Source organism: Theropithecus gelada, chromosome 1 (assembly GCF_003255815.1).
Source record: "Theropithecus gelada isolate Dixy chromosome 1, Tgel_1.0, whole genome shotgun sequence".
NCBI lineage: Eukaryota > Metazoa > Chordata > Mammalia > Primates > Cercopithecidae > Theropithecus > Theropithecus gelada.
Window position 1 is genome coordinate 210,340,656 of NC_037668.1, and position 23,666 is coordinate 210,364,321.

Here is a 23,666-nt window from a genome sequence, read left to right on the forward strand (position 1 = left end):
ATTTTTAGTAAACAATGGAATGAAATAGTATTTTGTTCAAGCACTAACACACCAAGTGAATTTCTTCATCACTAGAGGTAGTTAGGTGTAGCTTGGGTAATTATCCAATAAAGACAATAAAAGAGAGGAGAGTCAGGCATCAGATACAAAATATTGCAACCCTGAAATTTTATAATTCAACTGAACTTTCTGCAAAAGCAAGGGAGTGCCTAGTTGACTATCACTTCTACCCAAGACTGCTTCACATTTCATCCAGCCAGTATCCACAGACTCAACATCTCGCCTCTGATTTCCAGTTTAGCTGTGACTAATGGGCCAGGCTGTTGCTTTATTCAACATTCCACTTTTTGGAGATTCTGCTTTCCTTACCACTGCAGTAATGACACTTTCAAGCTTCTTTATTTTTTTCTGCAACAAACTGAAGACTCTTATCGCAAATGGAAAGTGGGTTTCTTTTAAAGATGAACAACAAGAGACGAGCACAGACATGACCACGTGAAACGTTACTTTCTGCTTCTGGTTAACGGACTCCTCCTCACCCAGGCTTATTAAATCCTCCACCTTGAAAAATAAACACACTCTATCACTAGTTGCTCCTGACTTTCATAAAACAATTTTTCCAACTCAGGTCTATCTAGGTATTGTGTTTTACATTTAAAGTGAGATGACAAATAGAAAGCCTTTATAAAGTACTAAGCACTGATTTCTAAGTAATTACAAGAATAATGTCAGAAGTTGTAATGAACATAATTGCACTTGCCAACTGGTTAATGTATTTAAATCACACATCTAATACCTTTACAAAGGTTTATTTACTAAGGCAAAGATAATTTTCTCCTCTTTGGGATTATATTTTGCTATTTTAACAACAACAACAAAAATACTAATATTTTAAATGGGAATGAGAGAAAATGATGGTAAAAAGGATATATTCTTATGGGTGTGATATGGATCCACATTGAACAAATATATAAAATGTTAAAGATTTCAAACATTGCACAGAATTTATTAAACAACACTGTAATGTTTAAAGTAAAACCAAGTACTCAAGAATGAAAAAACAAATTTTTTTGAAGAAAAATCTAGTAAAGCAAAAGCTGCGAATTTAATAAGAGTATGAGAAAGAAATCCAGGGGTTGGACTTTCACAGCATACTTACCATCTTTAACATTAAAGAAGGATCTCCTAAATTTATATTATCAGCTAACAACTCAATCATCTTCTGATTTGCTACACCAGTTAGTTTTCCTGGCTTTGCGCTTTTAATCACATTTTCAAGAGCTGTAAAGTAAAATTGAATGCAGAGAGCTTTTATGTCACCAACATCAAAGAATCATATGAGGAATTCAGGCAAACAGTTTACTAATTTTTATGTAAGGTTTGCTTTTTATTTTTCCTCATATCCAATTCTGAATTTGTCTGTCTATGAATTGGCTTCCTTCTCACTGTATACTTTTTATCTTGGCAAAACTTTTAAAAGACCTTACTGGCATATAACATGACAAACAATAAATTTTAAATTTTCTTTGTTTTCTTTTGTACTATCTGTTTACTTTTTCTAAAAAATAACCAACATTTTTTACCTTCTTCCCAGCCTCTTAATAGAGGGTGCAGAGAGCAGATTCCTGATTTTGATAAATATATAGCAATTTTCATCTCAGCAGATTCCATGTCATCATTATTGATAACCATAAATGGCAGCAAACATACAACCACCTGATTTGACAACCGATCATTTTCACTTAGTATCTCTTCTTTAATTAATATGTCAGTTGCTATCTTAAGTACCTTGTACCTAAAAGACATGCAAGCACATTTGGTTGAAAGACACATTGGAAGGCTTCAACTGGGCAAAAATTCATCATTACATTACTCCAGCTTAACTGACAATATCCTGGACTCCTGACCAAAACTATTATTCAGACACACTAAGACACCACTTAAAATCCATGTCAATAATAGAGTTATCTGTGACAATATATTTATTTATTTATTTCTTGTACAAGCACTGGGATTATAGGCATGAGCCACTGTGCCTGGCCAATAATACTTTTAATTTGCTCATCCTGTCTAATCTTAAAAAAATAATAATAATTTTTCTTAGAGAAATCACTAGAGGTTAACTATAACATAAGACATATCACACTAGATGTCTCAACTCTACTGGAAATCAGATTCACTCAGGCATTCAAAGAAAATGAACCAAGCACATCCTACATGATAGGTATCTACCCATATGATAGACACAAAAACACGTAAGACACACTGTCATCCTCTATGGAGCTTACTTACTTTTTCTTGCAAAAAGCTTTGGTGCCAAAAATGAAATAAACAGAGCTCATTAAAAACTTACCACAGATGGTATCATATGTCTCTGAACTTATTTTTTAATTTGTTTAATACATTGGTATGTTTTTAATTATAAAGTAAAAATTATATAAAGTAGAAAATTAGAAAGTCCTTCCCATCTTACTTCCCAGAATTCAGTATCATCCATTATGCATTTCCTTTTGCATTTTTTTAAGAGAAATTCCAAACACAGAGAATAGTATAATGAACACACACAAACACAAATTAATTAACTGTATAATGAAAAAAAGTATTACATTAAAATCTGTTCTACTACCACAACAAAGGGGTCATGTAATCAAAGCCTTAAAAAAAAAATAGAAAGAATTCAATATAAAAACTTCATCAATTCAAAATAGTATGAGGAGAAATGAATACATACCATTCTCTATTCTTTGAAAGTTCCGCTCTTTGAAAGAGATTCAGAAGATTTGAAATCGTCACTTCTGCAGTGAAATGTTCTTTGAAAATCTAAAGGGAAAAAATATCCATGAGTAGATTTGTACTTGCTTCAAACATACATGGTGCTTTTTAAATGCAAATTTTAAAAAGAATGAATTATAAGGAATTTCTCCCAGGAATCCTAGTACAACTTAAAAGTTTTAAGACGTATTTCTCAAAAGTGGCATTCATAAGACAATGGTCCCAAGGTATTTGCTATTGATAAAAATATGTTAAAAGCAATATAAAAATTCACAAAACATTTCCTGTTTGAACAACTTCCATATATATTTAATATATTACATTGTGAATTCCTATGAGTTTCTCCTAACCAGACTTAAGTCTGTGCTCTCCAGAGAACAAATTTCCCATGGAAAAATAATTTCCAAAAATACTCTAGTCTCCAGCAGAGAATCATGTGAGAAGGGCAAGAAAATTTACAAAATTGTATATTTCAACAAATGACAAATTCACTCACCTCAAAAGCACTTACAGCCGACAAAACAACATCTATATTATCATCATCTAATCGGGCTAAAACAGCTTCTTTTATGAAAGACTCATCAACACCCTCCTGAGCAATAAAAGAAAAAAAATTAATTTAGCTGTTGCTAAAAATCTCTTAAGGCTTTGCACTAGAAAGGAAGTATGGTTTTGTGAAAAACACTCCAGAATAACAGTCTAACACAGGCTCTGCTCTGGATGAGGACTGAAACACACTAGAACTAGGTAATCGCTAAGGGCCTTTCGAGATTAATAATTGTTTGGTACAATTTTTTTTTCAAGTTTTCAGTGAAAATACAGTAAATATGGTATACTCCAAATACAGTTTTTGTAATTAAGGAGTTCATCTTATTAAAGTGAGAGCCCAGATATTGACAGGGTATAGACTAAAGAATAAGAATGTCTAATTTAAATCCGAACTCTACCACTTACTAGCTGTGTGACTTTAGTCAAGTCACTTAACCTTTCTGGATCTCACTAATCCCACCTTTAAACAGGTTTGTTAATAATAATACCTACCTCCAAGGGTTGTTAGAAGATTAAAAAATACATGTCAGTCTGTAGCAGAGTGCTTTACACATAAGTACTGTTAGAAGTTAGCTAGTATTATCTAAATTTTTACAAGGATAAGGACATATACTACAAGGCCAGTCTGCCAAAAATAGAGATCATTTTTCAAACATAACGAATAAAAGAAAACAATGTCTATTCATTCACAGAGAAAAAAAATAAGCCTGCTAACCAACCTGAATATATCCCTATCAGTATGTGGCAGGCAACTAAATAATATAAAAAACATAGGTCACTCTGTTGGGAGAAAAATGAAAATTCATAGAATTCACAAAGATTAAGTTATTCAGGCACAGTGGTGCATGCCTATAATCCCAGCTACTCTGGAGGCTGAGGTGGGAGGACTGCTTAAGCCCAGGAGTTTGAGGCCAGCCTCGATAACATAGCAAGACCCCATCACTTAAAAAAAAAATCCTCAAGAGCTAATAAGCAGCCATATATCTGAACCTGGAGTTTAGAATAAAACCTATGTCCTGTCATGGATGGAGAAAAGAAAATGAAACATGGTATGCAAAGGAAGACATCAACTGCAATTACAATACTCAAGCCTGTAAACTGAATGTATGCAGCTAACCAAACCCAGAGAACGGGAGAGAAAGGCAGTAAGAGTAAAAGAAGGAAGGATGAGAACAACTTCAGGAACAGAAGATTCCAGGACTCCCCCTTTATTCCAGAAGAATTTCTTATCACTAAAATCCTCCTATCACAACAAAGACTATTATTCAATAAAATTATTTAACACATCAACAAAATAAACCTATTGGCAGTTTATAAAAGCAGAATTCATGCCAGATCAAATAAAGCAACATTTCTTAAACCTGAATATTACATCAGCCACTTTTAAAGAAACTTTCTCAAAGATCTAAATGTTGTTTAAATTGTTTATTGTTTACATATCAACTTAAAATTAAGTATAACTTCTTAAAATATAGGTAACATAAAACAAAAATTTTTTTTTAATCTACAAGGGAAATACTAAAAACTCTATAAAACCAATACAATTCAAATGAAGATGAATTTAGTGTGATTAATTGTAATTAGCTGAAATTAAATTTTACTGATCATATGATTTTACTTGTAATACGAACCTGGCTATAATTGCTGTGACACAAGTTCGAGAGTTCGGCATGTTTACACTGCCATGTGCTACATGGAAACTAAACTCTGTTACCACTTTACTCTATTCCAGAAATTTCTCAAATATGCAAATCATGGTGCATAATTTTAGACATGACACAGATGGAGCATTCCTATTTTAATTACAGTAACTGTAGTAAAATGTATATACAATTAGCACCTCACACCCACAATCTGAAGGCTATGTAAAGAAATAATGAGTCCATCTGAAATAAAGAAAAATTTTGAGAAAACAATACTACTATCAGTGGCAATTTATAATTTAGCAAAAATTGTAAAAGGACTGCTTGAATGACTAAAGTTTGAAAACTACTATTCTATTTGTATTACTACCAAGTGTTCATACCAATGCCTTTTGGTATAAATGCAAATTAGACCAAATTATTTACAAATAAAGTCAGCCTCAATACATATTTGAAGCCACTTACATTTTAAACACAAATGAAACTGCAGGTACCCAAATCACGGAACAGTGTTCAAAAGTTATCATCCAAATTCCCAAAATACGCCTTCATCTAAAATTAAGACTATCAAAATCAAATTTCTTGGCTTTTCTTTAAACAGGGTCTTGCCCTGTCACCCAGGGTGGAGAGCAGTGGCATGATCGTGGCTTACTGCAGCCTCAACCTCACGCCCAAGAGATCCTCCTACCTCAGCCTCTCAAGTAGCTGCGACCACAAGCGTGTGCCACCAAACTTGGCTAATTTTTTATTTTTTTTATTTTCCTATAGAGAAGGGGGTATCCCTATGTTGCCCAGGTTGGTCTCAAACGTTTGGGCTCAAGTGATCCTTCTTACAGAGTGTTGGGATTATAGGCATGAGCTGCTGTGACCAGCCCAAAATCAAATTTCAAAACTAAAAAAATTCTCAGATAATTAACGAACCTATGTGAATTAATCTACAAACTCTAGTTTGAAAAACACTAAAGATAAACAAATAACCGTCAATGTGGAAACATAAAAGCAGTTATTAGGTTATTGTTAAAATGGGGACTATTGGCACACACAGTCCTAAATATTAGTCTGAAGTAAGTACTCTCATGAGGTTTATTCAGCTCATCTGTACAATTATCCACTATCAATTCTAGGTAGTAACTCCAATTTCTTATTCAGAATTACACTGCTCATCATTAAGAAAAAAAAAAAAAAAGTCATACACAAAAGCAATCTGAAACAAACCTTTGATGTTTTCATGATCTTTTTCAAATGATTAATGGCCAGAAGTCTCACAGGAGCAAGTGGATGATTCAGGCTGAGCATCAAAGAAGTATCAGAATCTGCTAAAAACTACAGGGTTCAACGTAATTATCAAATTATTTCACTTAATCTGAACAGTCTACGATCAAGAATAAAACCCAAAGAAAATCACCCCAAACTGTCCAACGTTTTCAGTAACAACCATCTAACGACAGAAAACAAACAAAAAAACGCAAAATCTTTGTTTCTAGAACATTATCATATGAGTTGCAACAGATGAAAAAAATTTGTATTGTTAGTGGTATGATTTCACGTATACTTGTGTCTATGTGTAGGTTTAATTTGGTGAAGTAATTCTACAAAGTAATTTTGTATTTTGTATGCATATCTGATTCCAAAGTAAAGAGTACCTAAGATAAATCACTGTTTCAGCACCTCCCAGAAAACAGAATGCAATTCATCTACATGCTATAACAAATGGTGACACTCAAATTAGTGACACCTTAGTTCACCTATGCAATTAGACAAAAAAGGAAGTCTACCCATCAACCTAAGATTCGGAAATGCAACACCATCAAAGATGAAAGTCTAATTATGGAAGAGAAATACTAAAACAATCATATTTCTCTTCATAATTATCTGTTTTTAAGGCTAACTAAAGAACTTCTGCTTAAATGTCTAACTTCTAGTATAACGCTTTAGGCTTGAATCACCAGAAAATTTCTCAAGTTTTAATGTGATCATGAAATAGAACCCATCTCCCCCTTGCTAATCAATACTATAAATAGCCATTTGTGGCTGGTACACCGGAACGCATAGACCTAGCTGAAAGACAGAGGACGCCAGAAACCTACGAGGCCGTCCTCTGATGATTCTTAATGAATATCCCGTACAAAATTCTCCAACAATACTTTTCCTGAAATAAGTATCACGTTCATGGTTATGTACAAATTATTGTACCTTTCTCCAATTATTCTATTCCTGCCTCAGAGCCATACTTCAGGCAACCAGGCAAACTATATAAGGTCATCTCTGTAAAATTTTCCACACCATGGAAAAAACTGGCAAATTTCCTTCTGGATCTCTTCACATAACCATACAAATATACCCCAAATTGTCGTAATTCCCTTGGAGAACAACATACCTGATACTTTCCTCCACTTGTTGAAAGAGAAACAAACCGATGAAAAAGCTCTTGTTTCTTCAGATCTGCAATTTCCTTTAAGTGCTCCTCTAATACAACATCTAACGTTCTGGGGTACCTGGGAAGCAATTAAAGAGTGAATTCATTACTCTTAATAAATTTATTAATCTCATACACCATACACATATAATGGAAAGACATAAAATTTTAAAAATTACTGAGACTACGACTTGAATTTTAACAAATGTTGTATGTAAAACCAAATGATATTAGTCAAATTTGTTACTATAACTACTCCAATAACAAAACAGTCTCTCTATAAAAAATTATACTCTCCATAGCCCCCACACAGTCACTATTTCCTCTTATATTTCAAGTAGTTTTAATTCCGATACTCAACGCTTCTTGAAGAAAAAATTTAAAAAAGGACAATCTCTGTACAATTCAGTATATTAAGATGTGACTTGTGAATCATATCTTTATAGAACAGGAAGTACTTTAGAAGAGCATAAACATACACGCATGACTTACTTGCTTTCTAAAAGCCTAATGAGTGGAAGAAATTGTTCATTAAGCAAAGACACTTTATTAGAATCCATTTCTTCCTGTGAACTATATGAAATATACTCTTCAAATAGAAGGCTGTAAAAAAAACACACACACACACAGAAATATCAGCATACATAAGAGTTACTATTTATTGAGTACCTACTATATTCTAAGTGCTTTAGAAATATTATCTCTAATTGTTATACTTATACAAGGTATAATTTAATACTTATTTTACAGATAAAGAAACTAGGGGTCTGGTGTAGTGGTTCACACCACTGGCATTACAATCTCCGCACTTTCAGAGGCCAGGGCAGGAGGACTGCTTAAGGTCAGGAGTTCGAGACCTGTCTGGACAACACAGCAAGACTATATTGCTATTTGAAACTGTGGTGGCTCACACCTGTAATCCCAGTACTTTGGGAGGCCGAGGCAGGTGGATCACCTGAGGTCAGGAGTTTGAGATCAGCCTGACCAACAAGGAGAAACCTCATCTCTACTAAAAACACAAAATTAGCCAGGTGTGGTGGCACATGCCTGTAATCCCAGCTACTAGTGAGGCTGAGGCAGGCAAATTGCTTGAACCTGGGAGGCAGAGGTTGCAGTGAGCTGAGATGGCACCACTGCACTCCAGCCTGGGCAATAAGAGCAAAACTCCATCTCAAAAGAAAAAAAAAAAAAAAGGAAAAGAAACTAGGGTATAAGTCTTCCAATTTGCTCACGAGAACAGCAACAAAAGGCAACACTCAGTGAGCCCTTCTGTGCCACAGAGTGCAGTTTCACATTTTAAGCCCCAGTCTGATTCTAGAGCGTATGTTCTCAACATTACTACATGTGTATACTCTCCTTTAATTCACAAACCAACCCTCTGAGCAAAGGGGCATGAACGATGCACACCAACACATAGGTACCCTCTTGATGCTACAAAATGGCAAAGCCACATCCAGTCTCACCTCCAAAACTTACTATAGTCCTGGAAGTGGTAAGGGCAGAATCACACCTATGTCTGACTGCAACGCCTACATCTTTTCACTGTATCAAGTTGCCCATTAAGAAAAAAAAAAAAAGACTGAATTATCTTTAGAGCAATGAAATAATCCTTACTCTATGCCTACCTTCAATATTGTTTCTAAATGACATTTATGGCGTTTTAATTGTGATGTGTTATTTCAGATATTACGGTCCATTTACTAATAGAAAACTTCAAATGGCCAAAAACTGCGTTTAGTTATTACCCAAATTTAGCTCAGCCACTAACTTTCCATTTTCATCTATAAGCACTAAAGGTATGCAAGAAAAATTACTTTTGCTTTTAATGCTGCCAGTTACTGGATTAAGTACTTATAGTTAACGAAATGATACAGACAAAACAAGATCTACATTAAAAAGGAATACTGGGAAATTTCTAACCAATCTGGAAAATAATACTGAGTCACAAAAACGTAAATCAAAAGCATGTCAAAAATAATAGCTTACCTAGCCAACAAATGGTCTAAGTTGTTCTTCAGTGATATTTTTGTAAGTATAGCTTCTAAGTGTCTCTTGTAGATTTGACCATCCATTCCTTCAGTTTCTTCTCCTTAATATGTAGAAATTAAAATTGTGTTGGGAAAAATTTACTTTGCAAGCTAACATTATTAAATTCACTTATAGCAGAAAAACTTTCTCAGAATAAAACACACACACTGATATCCAGCTTTTTTATCTATTTCCAGAAGTGCATTCTACTTATTTAGTCATTTATATTTTTCAAAGCTTTTTTGTATAGATCACCTTCATTTTTCCTTTATCTGAAATTCTCTATTTTTAACAAGTACTATCATGCTTATAACAATAATAAAACAAAAGTCCAAAATTAATCTTTCCCCAGGTAACATTACAAATTAGTTGTGATGTCCCAAACAACTATCTCTGAAAACACGCTAGACTTTCATCTCAGTACCTACCCCCTTACTGAACCAAGAGTTGCCATCTATTTCAGATTTATAATAAACGTATGAATCTGATCTTAGCCCTTGCTTTCAAAGAATGGGACATTACTCATTACCTTCAGAATAGGAAGAATACATTTTCATTTGGCTAGTCACTTTTCATTTGGCTAGTCACTTTTCCTTGGCATGTTTAAACCAAGATTTGGTTATGAAAATCTCATTTTCCAGTAGACTAACATAAGTTTAGAGAAGTCTTTCTTAGGATTCTCCAAGTAGCAACAGAACCTAGTGTTTCTTCCTAGTCTTTTCGTATTTATTAAAAGACGTAACGCAAACAATTTCTAATTATAATTATTATTATTTTTGTGATAGAGTCTCGCTCTGTCGCCCAGGCTGAACTGCAGTGGTGCAAACACAGCTCCCTGTAGCCTCGAACTCCCTGGGCTCAGGTGATCTCCCACCTCAGTCTCCCGAGCAGCTGGGACCACAGTTGCATGTCACCATGCCCGGCTAATTTTTGTACATTTTTGTAGAGACAGGGTTTTGCCATGATCTGCCCATCTCAGTTTCTCAAAGTGCTAGGATTATAGGTTTGAGCCACCTGGCCCTCTAATTATTATTTTTTGCTTTGTTTCATAATTTGGATTTTTATGTATAAAAATTTTCTTGGTCTTATATTTTTAATTACTGTAGGGAAAAGACTTTTTTGGCAACTGGATGAGATAGTCACTGTAAATGAATCACTAAAGTTCATTAAATATCTAAATGAGAAGGCAAAGGTTTACTCAGTAATGAATTTTAAAATTATTCTAGTCTTTTTCATGAAGAGACTATTTAAGTATTTAAGAACACAGATCCAAAAAAAGAAAATTAGATTCTAAGAAATTACTCATTTAACAAGGATCTCTCTTCAACCAACCTGCTCCCCACCCCAAATGTTTCTCACTTAAGAAATAGATAAGTTACACAAGAACAACTGGAAAACAGAAATTTTAAATATTTTAAAGCCGTTAACCAGGATATAGTTACTATTTTAAGATAAAATCTTAGAAAATTTCTGGACAAAAAATATAAAACCACATACCTGTAACATGATGAATGATGGAGACAACCAGATGGGGAAGCATGTAACGCAGAAGAGGACTGACATCATAAGTTTCAGAAATCCCATGAAGTATTGTAATAAGATCGGGAACACTACATAAGTGAGGGAATGGCCTTTGAAGAAGCAAAAGTACATATCCTTTTGACTTTACAAGTCAGACAGTAAGTGACAATATAAACAAATATACATAATCACTTATCTTACAAAAAAAATTATTCAAAATAATTTTATTCACCTCTGACTAGCACCATTTCTCAATTCAATGGTACGTACTTTTTCCCAAGGCTCTCTGGCTTCTGTCTTTGCAGGAGCACTATCAAGCAACTTAATCCATCCTTGATCAAAGAGGGAATCTTGGTCAATGTTTTGATGATCTGTGACGCCAATGAATTCACAAAGGTATCTTCCATGGTCACTTTCACAGAAATTTGACATATTATCATGTATGTTGCAGCTCTGTAATCTGGTAAAGATGATTTCAATCCCTAAATATTTTTTAAATATAAGGAAAAATGATAAACCATATTATTTTCTGCTACTTTAAATGTTAATCTGACAAATTAGAAACGTCATAGAGATTAATACAACCTAATGCATAAGCAATCACTCTTCAGACGTAAACAATAAAGGAGCTGACCCCTTTTTCAAAGTGGATACAGAGATAAGTCCGTTGGACGAGAAAAAGGATCTCAGAAAATTTCCCAACTCAAACATCTACCGCATGTCCTAACAGGAGCCAGTAAGCTCTTCTTTTATACATAAAATCCTACTTATGGGAGGGAGACCTCAATCAGATCACTAATGGAAGAAACAAGTCTCATGAAAGATAACAAGTTGGGACACTGTGGGAAGTGAAAGCAGTACCTCCATGGGGCACCTGGGAAGGCAGCAGGCAACAAGGCATTTGGGAAGGAGAAACGCTGAGAGGCAGGAGCCAGTGCACAAAGAATGCTGAGAGGCTGCTTACGCCCCGAAGAGACTGTCTGCTCCATCCTTCTTCCAGTGAGGTACAAAGACTGCTATGGAAATCAATCTAGGAGATAGCGTCAGGGCCAGACAGCCAATGTTTATTCTTAAGAGTCCTGATTAAGGTCCCAGTCTGGTGAGTTTCCAATAAAAAAGTGTCATATTTTCAACCTAAAGGCTAAATCTCATCAACCATCTGAAATAAACTGTCCATTTAAAAACACTTAAATCTAAAAAAACTTTCGAAAGCAAGAAAATTCCTTTAAGTACAAAATAATCTACTTAACACATCAGCAGTGCCAACCTTTTGGATATAGGGAAATAGTTTGGCGATGATATTGTCTGATACGTCCTCTGCAGCTACCAGCGCCGACACTATGGTAGAAGCATAGAAAGCCAACAGCACCCTCAACTGAGCTGAGCTGCCCGGGGACTCAGCAAAAACCTGAAATAAGGAACACAAACAAAACACATTTAACAGTGAAAGGGAGGAAGAAGGATTGCTTGAGGCCAGGAGTTCGAGGCTGAGACTTCAGTGAACTATGATGGCACCACTGTACTCTAGCCTGGGCGACAGAGCAAGACCATGTCTCCAAAAAAAAAAAAAAACAAAAGTGAAAGGCCAAATAAATATTTACAGTTCTCCTGAACTACCACATGCAACAATGAATAAATACACTACACAATGTGACAAGAATTAACTGCCTAATGATATTCCTAACATTTTAATTTTTTAAATTTTTTTTTGAGAAGGAGTCTCGCCCTGTCGCCCAGATTGCAGTACAGTGGCACAATCTTGGCTCACTGCAACCTCCATCTCCCAGGTTCAAGCAATTCTCCTGCCTCAGCCTCCTGAATAGCCGGGATTACAGGCACGCGCCACCATGCTCAGTTTATTTTTGTATTTTTAGTAGAGACGGTGTTTCACCATGTTGGTTGGCCAGGCTGGTCTCAAACTCCTGACGTCAAGGGATCTGCCTGCCTCGGCCTCCCAAAGTGCTGGGATTACAGGCGTGAGCCACCGTGCCTGGCCTTGTAATTTTTTAAACAGCTTTCCCAGGTTGAATATTCCTGACATTTCTAGAAGCCTCTTCGAATAGTCACTGTAACTAGAATCTGGCAAGGAATAGGCATTTATTTTTGTAGAAAAACACCTTTGGTGATAAAAGATTGATTCTTTAAAAAAAAAAAAAAACAAAAAAAACAAAAACAAAAAAAACACCACGGACTCTCAAACTACTCCTGCTTCAAAACACCAGACCATTTAACAAAATAAATTTATCCAAAGTACTACTGTTATTAGGGTATGCTTTAGTATGTTTTCTTCATTCAAAGCAGGCAATCTTTTCATAAAATTATATACTCATGAAACAAGATCGCTCACCTTCACAGATTTTGTCACCAAACTACAAATGAAATCCATGAATCCAAGATCTTTGTAGCAGTGGGTAATCAAAGTTCCTTTAGCTAAGGGCACTCCAGATTGCTGTTATTGACAGAAAGAACAAACTCTTAGCGACATTCATCAACTGATCCTTATTTAAAAGTACCCTAGTAATGTCTTCACACTGCTCCAATTCATAAATTAAAAATATAATCGCCCCTTATAACTGGTGTTGGTGATGAAATTAACACAGAAAATCATGTAAACTTAGAAATTAAAAAGAGAAGGTCAGCGAAGAGGGCAGAGGTATTTAGTGAAAAATGTTTGCTTATCATATCACATTTTGAAAGGTATTTATCATAATCTGGATGCTCTAGATTCTCAGTAATTTTACTGGTTCGATATGGTTTCTGAGCCAATATGATATGCTTCTGTCATTGCTTTACAATAACGCTAAGAACAGAAATAGACGAGGAACGTGGACAACTTATACCACTATTCCCACCATCTAGCATTGTACATGGTATGTAATAGATGCTCAATAAATATTAAGTGAAAGGAGAATTTTAAGTGAACTTTAGTAGGTGAGTGGTTTGGATACCTGGAATAAGAATGCCTAGGGAGCAGCAAGGTCCAAGGGTAAATCAGAGGAAGAATAATTTTGATGCTATGGGCAGAGTGAATGTTGTGAAAAGCAGTTTAAGAGCTTTATCAAAGGCTGGCCTTCTCCAACGTTCTTTAAAGTGCTTTACATTCAGATTCTTAAATTATCCTTCTAATTAAAGAGTCCTCATTCCTCCTGTCTTACTAATTCTGAACACTGACCCCACTACCATCATCAGCCAAATGTGCACAGCCCCACGATCTGTTAGCTTACTCTCATCCCAATGTGCCTCCTCTCCTACCCTGGATCACCATGCTCAATATGCAGTAAAGTTCCTGCTAACAACATACGTCTACTTTCCTCCCATATGCTGCAAAGTGCTAACGGTTAGTCAGTTGGTTTGCCTACAGTATCATGCTGTCTTTTCTTACCCAGACCCTTCCTGTTACACAAGCATCCTTTTATTCATCTGTAAATTAATCACTAGCATCTTCCTTACAACTTTAATAAATTATTGAAGCCCCTGAAGTTATCTTTATCCTTTTCATTTTTGTAAGTATTTTCTGCCTTTGTTCGTCTTCAACTTTTAAGTTCTCAGTTCCAAAATTTAAAATGCCAAACAGCATGGTACAACAGAAAGGCACAGGCTCTGGAATCAGACTGGGGTTCAAATCTCAACTCTGCCACTTTTTAGTTATGTGAACTCTGGCAAGCAGCCTGTCCTCATCTGTAAAAATGAAGTTTTGTGATAATCCAAGATAATATAATGTACATTGCCTAGCCTGACGTCAGATACTAAATAAAAGCTAAATATTATGAACATTAATAATAGTTTCAATTGGAAGTTAGGAAATAAAAATGATGGAGGTAATTATCTGGACTATCCCCAGGAGCACTGACTTATTTTTTCCTAATTAAATCCCTTAATCAAGATTTGTAATGATTACAGACATGTGTCATTCAGCAATCGTACCTTAACTGGCAACAACCAGAACCATTTGTGCTTTGAATTATTAATTTTTAGAAGCTGTATGACTCGCACAAATATTCTTGTCTCGTGGTATGGCAGAACACAAGCAATGAGGCTATCTTGATTATAGAGATGTATATGGAACCTGGGGGAAAAAAGCAAACAGTCCAACTGGATACAAAACTTAATAATAAGCACCTATTTCCTCATATGCTCAAACTGTATATTAATGAGCTAAAACAACCTAGAGAGTAGCAGTGAAAATCACACAATCATAAGCAAGACACAGAGCATTTAAAAAGTCCTCAATTGTGCATTCGCATATCCCTCAACATGGCCCAGCCAATCCTATGCAATATCTTTGAATATTCAACATCAAAATCTACATCCCATTTTCTCTCAGCTTTAACATTTTCATTTATTTTTTTGAAATAGAGTCTTGCTCTGCCACCCAGGCTGGAGCACAATCATGGCTCACTGCAGCCTTGACCTCCCAGATTCAAGTGATCCTCCCACCTAGGTCTCCTGAGGAGCCTGGACCACACGTGAGCACCATCGCAGCTGGCTAATTTTTCATTGCCATATAGAGACCAAGTCTCCCTATGTTGCCCAGACTAGTCTCTCAACCATTTTTTTTTTTTTCGAGAGGGAGTCTTGCTGTTGTCCAGGCTAGAGTGCAGCGCCACAATCCCAGCTCACTGCAACCTCCACCTCCCAAGTTCAAGTGATTCTCCTGCCTCAGCCTCCCAAGTAGCTGGGACTACAAGCGTACACCACCACGCCCAGCTAATTTTTTTTTTTTTACTTTGGTAGAGATGGGGTTTCACCATGTTGCCCAGGCTGGTCTCCAACTCCTGAGCTCGGGCAATCCACCCACCTCAGCCTCCCAAAGTGCTGGGAATACAGGCATGAGCCACTGAACCCAGCCTATTAGTTTGACATATAATTTTAGCACTATCCAAGCCATTACTTTTACCATGAAGCTTTCTTCAACTATTCCAGGCAGAACTACATCCAAAAACTGTGCTTAATCCTTTATTACAGCATTTATTTCAAAACAGTAATCAAGGGCAATGTACTTACCTGTGTACTGAACTTAGTATTTGCTGAATAAATAAATAAGTTATCTGAAGAAATAAAATGAAAAATCAAATGCAGAAAGTATAAGTATTTCTTACATTAATGATCTATTTGGGGGTAAAATTAAGTGCTAGAAAATGGATGTAAATATTACAGACTTTTAAATATTTTTTTTTGTCTGACTGCCCTAATGTTCTGACAATCAGAAGACCCAAGATAAAATTATGTTTTCTTGATGACTCACTTGCTTCTTGAAAAAAAATTAGTTTATCCCTATGTCTCCATTTTTTGTGTTTTTTTTGATACGGAGTCTCCCTCTGTTACCCAGGCTGGAGTGCAGTGGCGCAATCTCAGCTCACTGCAAAATCCGTCTCCTGAATTCAAGTTAATTCTCCTGCCTCAGCCTCCCAAGTAGCTGGAATTCCAAGTGCTCACCATTGCACCTAGCTCATTTTTGTCTTTTTCATAGAGACGGGTTTTACCATGCTGGCCAGGCCATGTCTCCAATTAATGGAATAGAAATCTACTTTTAAAATATGTAAGGTGGACTGGGTGTGGTGGCTCATGCCTGTAACCTCAGCACTTTGGGAGGCCGACGAGGCAGGAGGATCGCTGGAGGCCAGGAGTTCCAGACCAGCCCAGGCAACAAAGTGAGATACTATCTCTACAAAAAACGAAAAAATGAAAAAACTAGCTGGGCATGGTGGTGCATGTCTGCAATCCCAGCTACTTGGGTGGCTGAGATCTGAGGATCATCTGAGCCCTGGAGGTCAAGTGGGCCATGATCACACCACTGCACTCCAGCCTGGGTGACAGCGTGAAATCCCGACACTCAAAAAAAGTAAAAATGAAAAAGACAGTTGTGTGTAGGGGCTGCAGAGGCTCACACCAGCACTTTGGGAGGCTGAGGTGGGTGGATCATGAGGTCAGGAGTTTGAGACCCGCCTGGCCAACACGGGGAGACCTCGCCTTTACGACAAAAAATACAAAAAACTATCTGGGCTTGGTGGTGGGCGCCTGTAATCCCAGCTGCTTGGGAGGCTGAGGCAGGAGAATTGCTTGAACCTGGGAGGCGGAGGTTGCAGTGAGCTGAGATCGTACTAATGCACTACAGCTGGGGCGACAGTGCGAGACTCTCTCTAAAAAAAAAAAAAAAAAAGACATATATAATGGGAGAATAAACAAAACAAAAATGTGTATGCTGTGATGTGATACCAATATGCGAGAACATAAACCTAGGAAACTTATTGAGACAATTCCCAAAGCAGATAAAAGATCAGACCTTGGAAATAAACTTCAGTTGTATCCTAGCTCTGCCACTTACTAGCTGTGTGACTCAAGGAACTTAACCCCTCTAAGCCTCAGTTTTCTCAACTGTAAAACAAGGATAATACAAGTAATCTCACCAGAGGAATGCTGTGAAAATTAAATGAGATAATGCAGGTAAAGTGCTTAGCAAGGCCTGGTGTATACATGCTCAAAACACATTAGCTACCACTGTTTTTCTCAAGTAATGGTATTTCAGAGGATAACACTGCCTGCTTCCCCAGCCATTTTGTTATTTTGCCAAGAAAGAAGTTAATACTCATTGCCCCAAGTGTACAGGAACAAGCTGTAATGGCAAAGTGACATGGGCTCCTTAGAAATAATGAGGTTAGGCTGGGCGAGGTGGCTCAAGCCTGTAATCCCAGTACTTTGGGAGGCTGAGGCTGGTTGATCACCTGAGGTCAGGGGTTCAAGACCAGCCTGGCTAACATGGTGAAACCCCATCTCTACAAAAACACAAAACAGCCCGGCATTATGGCAGGTGCCTGTAATCCCAGCTACTTGGGAGGCTGAAGTGGGAGAACTGCTTGAACCCGGGAGGCAGAGGTTTCAGTGAGCCAAGATTTCGCTATTGTACGCCAGCCTGAGTGACAGAGCAAGATTCTATCTCAAAAAAAAAAAAAAAAAAAAAAAAAGAACTAATGAGGTTAGACCATTTACTCAAAATCATCAGTAGTTCTACTTTTCACTATCAACAAAAAAGAATTTAAAGGCAGAAGAGCATGTTTATCTCACACGACGGACACTGTATCAATCTCTTAATACACCTAATTTTTCAGCTTTCACTTGATGAGTGTTCTCAACTACTTAATTTTTTAAAAGACCAAAGTGATTAGCCCACAGTTATTTCTGTAATTCTATTAGCTACCTGTGAATCAACCACTCCAGACACTTCTGTGCTGGCTTAAGCAGGAAGTAAGGCGACAAATGAATAAGGAATAATGAAATGTTTTCATCCAACTGTTTGTTTACTGCTTTGGTCTGAACACTTCGCTCCAAGGTTTTTGCTAGCTGACTGAACAACGGTGCTTCAAACTGCTCAAAGGAAGGATCAATTCCAAGCAACTCTTCCAGGCCAGTGCATCCTAAATTTCAAAAACAGCCAGTTTATTTAACAATTCTTTACAAGCAAACTCATCCCACCCCTCTTTTACAGTTTTACTTACCCCTAAGAAGTCTCTGAATTCTTTAAGTACATATAATTTATAATACAGTCCCAAACACTGATTTCTAGTTTTCAACATATAGAGTAAATCCCATCTCATCTACTAGAACAGAAAGCACTTCGTGGCAGGGAACATTGCCTTTTTGTTTGTTTGTTTGTGTTTTTTTTTTTGGCTATCCCCTACAATAACTAGGCCAGTCCCTGAGAGGACTTCTCCTCTCAGTCACTGCCTCCATCCCCTTTTAGCTGTTCTTCTTTCTGACATATTAGTTGACCTCTCTTAACCTCGTTTCATCTGTGAAATCCAGACACCACTACTCATAAACATTTCAAGAACCAAGCACCTGGCTCTTATGTTCTCTTTCCTTTAAAATATACGTCAACATGTTAGAAACTGCTAAGGAAGAGGACAAGGCAAAAGAGAAAACAAACAAACAAAAAAGTAACATCCAGAAAACGCTTCAAAGAGCTTTAAGAAGTTAAAAGATGGCTCACCTATGGCAAAGGCGGTGTCTCTGTCGATGGTGGCCGCTTCCTTAGGGTCAAACAACAAAGAGGCAACTTCATCTCTAGATAAGAGGCTGGCATCACTTTGAGGGAGGGCGAGTCGCTGGAGCTGCTGGGCTAAGGACGTCATCTTTCACGCCAGCGGATTTTTAATGACACAGGCTAAAAAAACATAACCACTTTGAGAAGTTTCTACGAAACTATAAGGCGCCTCATAAACAAACAATTTTCCTTTGCGCTCAGAGCCGTCATGGACACACAACACGGCTGTCCTGAGATTTGTGGACTCCGGAGAGGCAAAGACGATGGCAACAGCGCTAACAACCAATTACAGTACCGGCGACCGCGCCAAGGTTTTCCTTCAAACCTGATTCCGCAGATATCCGGAAAACTCTTACCCTCCCTCAGTATGCCGCCCCCATCCGCAGCCACATCAAGCGGCTCTGTGCTCCTCCTTACCCGGAACTGGGAATTTGGGTATATCTTGGAATGCAACAACTCTTCACAGCAGCTCCCACATGGTACCAAGGAACCCTACCCTCACCCGGAAACCTAAAACACGCTGTAAAGCAGCTTCCGGCTGCCGGCACTACGGCAAGTGAAGAGGTTCAAGCTTGCCGGGAATGCGACGAGACAGCTCCGCCTCCCGAGACGAAAGCCCACCCCCTCGGCCCGCCCCTCAGCCCGCCCCTCAGCCCTCCCCTCAGCCCGCTCCTCAGCCCGCCCCTCAGCCTGCCGGACTCAGGCTCAAGTCTGAGCGTCGCCCGCGTAGCTCCAGTCTATCCGTCTGCGCTGCGGCTCATGTCTGAAGCTTTCGGTCTCTGGATGGGCCTTCTGTGGGCTTTAAGGATCCGTAGCCGGAATCATTCATTCAGTATATAGTGATCTAGCCTTTACTAGATGCCAGCGGCAGCGCGTAGTGCTGAAAGCCACGGGTTGTGAAGTCACGTGGTTTGGGTTCAAATCCTGGCGCTGGCGCCTGTCGACCGGGTGAACGCCACTAAATTATTTCATCTCTCTGAGCTTGTTCCTTACTCTACGAAGTGGGAAGAGGCCGAGTTTGTCGTGAGATGAGCTTCTGCTGCTAGTGCAAACCGATCTATGAATGCTGGGCTCCACCGCCCCAGAGCTTGGGGCAGATCTTGTTACTCCTCTTTGTTTCCATTCCCGAGGGGTACGTCGCATATATTTTTTTCTTTCAAAACGAATCCTAGCCGGACGCGGTGGCTCACGCCTGTAATCCCAGCACTTTGGGAAGCTGAGGCGGGCTGATCACCTGAGGTCAGGAGTTCGAGACCAGCCTGGCCAAAATAGAGAAACCCCCGTCTCTACTAAAGATAAAAGAATTAGCTGGCCGTGGTGGCGGGCGCCTGTAATCCCAGCTATTAGGAAGGCTGAGGCGGAAGAATCGCTGGAACCCGGGAGACGGAGGTTACAGTGAGCCAAGATTGCACCACTGCACTCCACAGAGCAAGCCTGTCTCAATAAATAAATCAATAAATCAATAAGTCGAATCCTGTTGAGGTACAATTTACAAACAATAGTTGTACCCACTTCAGTGGAAGAGTTTGATGACTTTTAGCAAATGCATGTATTGGTATAATGTACCTCCCCAGTCAAAATCACAAAGTTTTCATCGCCTCTAAAAGTTGTCTCTTGACTGTTTGCGAAGATTCCTGCAACCACTGGTCTTCTTGGCGTTACTACAAATTAGTGTTGCGGAAGAGACAGTATCCTTATGTGTGAATATACCTAATCTGTTTCCAAAACACTGTGCTACGCGCTAGAACTAGGATGAACTGACGTCTTCCAGACAGAGTGAGATCGGATGCTCTATCTTTTCTGGATGCGTTAACTTCTCTGAAGAGCTCTCCGGGGCCAGGGGGTCAAGCCTTTCTGTAACTGTCTTCCCTGGAGAATGTCGGAAACACAGCTACAAATCTGGAGGCCCTGGTTTTCTATACTTCATGCAGATTCTCTTCCATTTACAGTCTTTTGTTTTTGGTTTGCTTTAAAAGCATTTAAAACAACTAAATATTTTCTTCAGTAATTAGTATGTCTACTGATCGTTAATAATCTTCTTTCCATGTGGTGTTAAGTGCCTTACAGAGAACAACATGAAAATTCTGGTAGTACCTATTTCATTCTTACAAACAGATCTCTCAAAGGAATTTTTTTTTTCTTTCTAACGTGTCACAAGAATTTTACCTTTACAGAAGCAATCAACTTTCGGTACTTTATAAGAAATGAACACCAGGTCTGTTTTATCGATAAAATAATTTGCTTTTCTTGCTTAAAAAATACCCTATATATTTTTTAAAAGCTTTATCAAAGTGAAACTTTAAAAAGTGCTACAAAGAGTTGACTCAGTCCTTTCTATGTCAGCTGTGATGGCATATAGTGCCATGCCGAATTTTACTTTGGAAAGTAAAAAGGAAAACAAGTTAGATGTTCATAAATGTAATTTTTTAAAAAAGCTTTGGTTTTAAAAAATGTAATAATCTTGAATTATATTTTTTTTCCATTTTAAAAGAATTATTTGGATTTGTTCTGATTATTACATCCTCGAACTTTCTAATTATGTGCCTGTCTCACAGATTATTCAATTGAGGACGAGAACAAACTTAATTTCTCTTGTTTTTGAATTTAAAATACCAGTTATAGATCATAGGTAGCTCTGCAATTCTCCTACCCAACAATCCTTTTCATGGCTTTTGCTATTTACAATTATTAAATCCATAATTTTAGCCATGATTGACATGCATTTCTTGATAGAAGGAAAAGCATTGTTTTCAGAGACACTTGAACTATACATTATTTTGTTCTGACTGGCGGCGGAGTTCTCACAGTAGAGTGGTCAATTCTATTGCTCATTTCAATCACTGTTCATGGCACGGACTCTACCTTAAAAAAAGCAAATTTGTAAGAATGATTTGAATGAGTTTTTTAAAAGGATATTCTCCCTCTCCTACCCTACCACCCCTTTTAATCCAGAGTAGAGATACCTTGATTCTTTCCATGTGTACTTACGACAGGCTGAGGGTATAGGGGTGAACAAGAGACTGAGGTCTTTCGGTGAAACCCCGTCTCTACTAGAAACAACAAAAAATTAGCCGGGTATGGTTGCTGGGCCTGTAGTCCCAGCTACTCGGGAGGCTGAGGCAGGAGAATGGCGTGAACCCGTGAGGCGGAGCTTGCAGTGAGCCGAGATCACGCCACTGCATTCCAGCCTGGGGGACAGAGCGAGACTCAGTCTCAAAAAAAAAAGAAAAAAAAAAAAGACTAAGGTCTTTGCTCTTGTGTAACTTGCATTCCAGCAGAGAGGCAATACACAAACAGATAAACCGGAAACAACCAGGAAATGTGATAAATGCTTGATGACAATAATACAAAGCCGTATAATAGGACTGACTAGAAGGTGTCATTAGTTTGAGTTGTTAGCGACGTTTAAACTGAGACCTAAATTTAAGCTGAAACTTGAATTTAAACTGATACCTGAATGAGAAGTCTTGAAAAAATTGAGGTCATCCCAGGTAGGATTGATCTTGGCATTTACTCCACTCCAATCACAAGGGATCCTTTCTGTCCATCAGATATACCAAGCTGGTATTTTCTTCATAGCCAGTATCCCTACTTGAAATGACCTGATTTGTCTGTTTGGTTACCAGTTTATTTCTTGTATTCCCTCACTATAATACTGGCTTCAGCAGGTTGGCAGGAAGCCCATCCCTAAGATTTATGGAGCCTGAGAAAGAGTACAGATGGACTCACTGCTGTAGGTATAAATATTTAAAATTTATGAATCAACTTAACACATTATTAACTAGGATATGCTATAACTCTCAATATTGGCGGTAAACATTTATAATGGCAAAATAAAAATGTTTTTATATAGCTGAAAATCAGCAAAATCTGATTGCATTTACTTATTATCATACCTGTCCAGGTGTCCTATTGATTGGCTGATGGTTTTGGATGAGTAATAAAGGCTTCTATAGTTAATAGATTTCCTATATATTTAGCCCATGAAAATTTGCCTTCATTTCAGCAAAATTACCATATATGCTATTTAATCAAGATTTTTATGTAATTGTGTTCTATCAGAAATAATGATCAAAAAAGGATTAAAAGCAAAATTTAATTATATTCAAAATGTAGAAAGTTTGAATGTTTTAATAAAAATATAAATTAATTTAAAAAGCAATACATTAAATCTTTTGCACCTTTCTTGTAAGATGTAAAATATAATTAGTGACAACATATTTATTTATTTATTTATTTATTGAGACAGATTCTCACTCTGTCACCCAGGCTGGAGTGTAGTGGCGCGATCTCAGCTCACTACAATCTCTGCCTCCCAGGTTCAAGCAGTTCTCCTGCCTCAACCTCCCGAGTACCTGGGACTACAGGTGCGCACCGCCATGCCCAGCTAATTTTTATATTTTGAGTAGAGACAGGGTTTCACCATTTTGGCCAGGATGGTCTTGATATCCTGACATTGTGATCCGCCTGCCTCGGTCTCCTGAAGTGTTGGGGTTACAGGTGTGAGCCACCGCACCCGGCCTTTTTTTCTTTTCAGACAGTCTTGCTCTGTCACCCAGGCTGGAGTGCAATGGCGCGATCTCAGCTCACTACAACCTCCGCCTCACTGGTTCAAGCAATTTTCTGTCTCAATCTCCCGAGTAGCTGGGATTACAGGTGCCCGCCACCACACCCGCTAATTTTTGTATTTTTAGTA

At 37.8% G+C, this 23,666-nt stretch overlaps 1 protein-coding gene across 1 annotated transcript in view; it reads right to left on the bottom strand.

Moving 5' to 3' along the window:
- HEATR1 (HEAT repeat containing 1) overlaps positions 1–19,506 on the bottom strand; it is a 58,314-nt gene extending 38,808 nt beyond the window's left edge. The window contains exons 1-17 of the mRNA XM_025369362.1: positions 19,388–19,506; positions 18,917–19,090; positions 18,125–18,341; positions 14,854–14,995; positions 13,277–13,378; positions 12,197–12,337; positions 11,200–11,411; positions 10,906–11,039; positions 9,367–9,469; positions 7,873–7,983; positions 7,342–7,459; positions 6,180–6,287; positions 3,269–3,364; positions 2,732–2,820; positions 1,584–1,795; positions 1,160–1,281; positions 370–561 (exon numbers count right to left, since the gene is read on the bottom strand). Of these exons, the coding sequence (XP_025225147.1) occupies positions 370–561; positions 1,160–1,281; positions 1,584–1,795; positions 2,732–2,820; positions 3,269–3,364; positions 6,180–6,287; positions 7,342–7,459; positions 7,873–7,983; positions 9,367–9,469; positions 10,906–11,039; positions 11,200–11,411; positions 12,197–12,337; positions 13,277–13,378; positions 14,854–14,995; positions 18,125–18,341; positions 18,917–19,058 (2,241 nt within the window). The 5' untranslated portion in view covers positions 19,059–19,090; positions 19,388–19,506. The remainder of the gene's footprint in view (positions 1–369; positions 562–1,159; positions 1,282–1,583; positions 1,796–2,731; positions 2,821–3,268; positions 3,365–6,179; positions 6,288–7,341; positions 7,460–7,872; positions 7,984–9,366; positions 9,470–10,905; positions 11,040–11,199; positions 11,412–12,196; positions 12,338–13,276; positions 13,379–14,853; positions 14,996–18,124; positions 18,342–18,916; positions 19,091–19,387) is intronic.
- Positions 19,507–23,666: the final 4,160 nt, after the last annotated feature.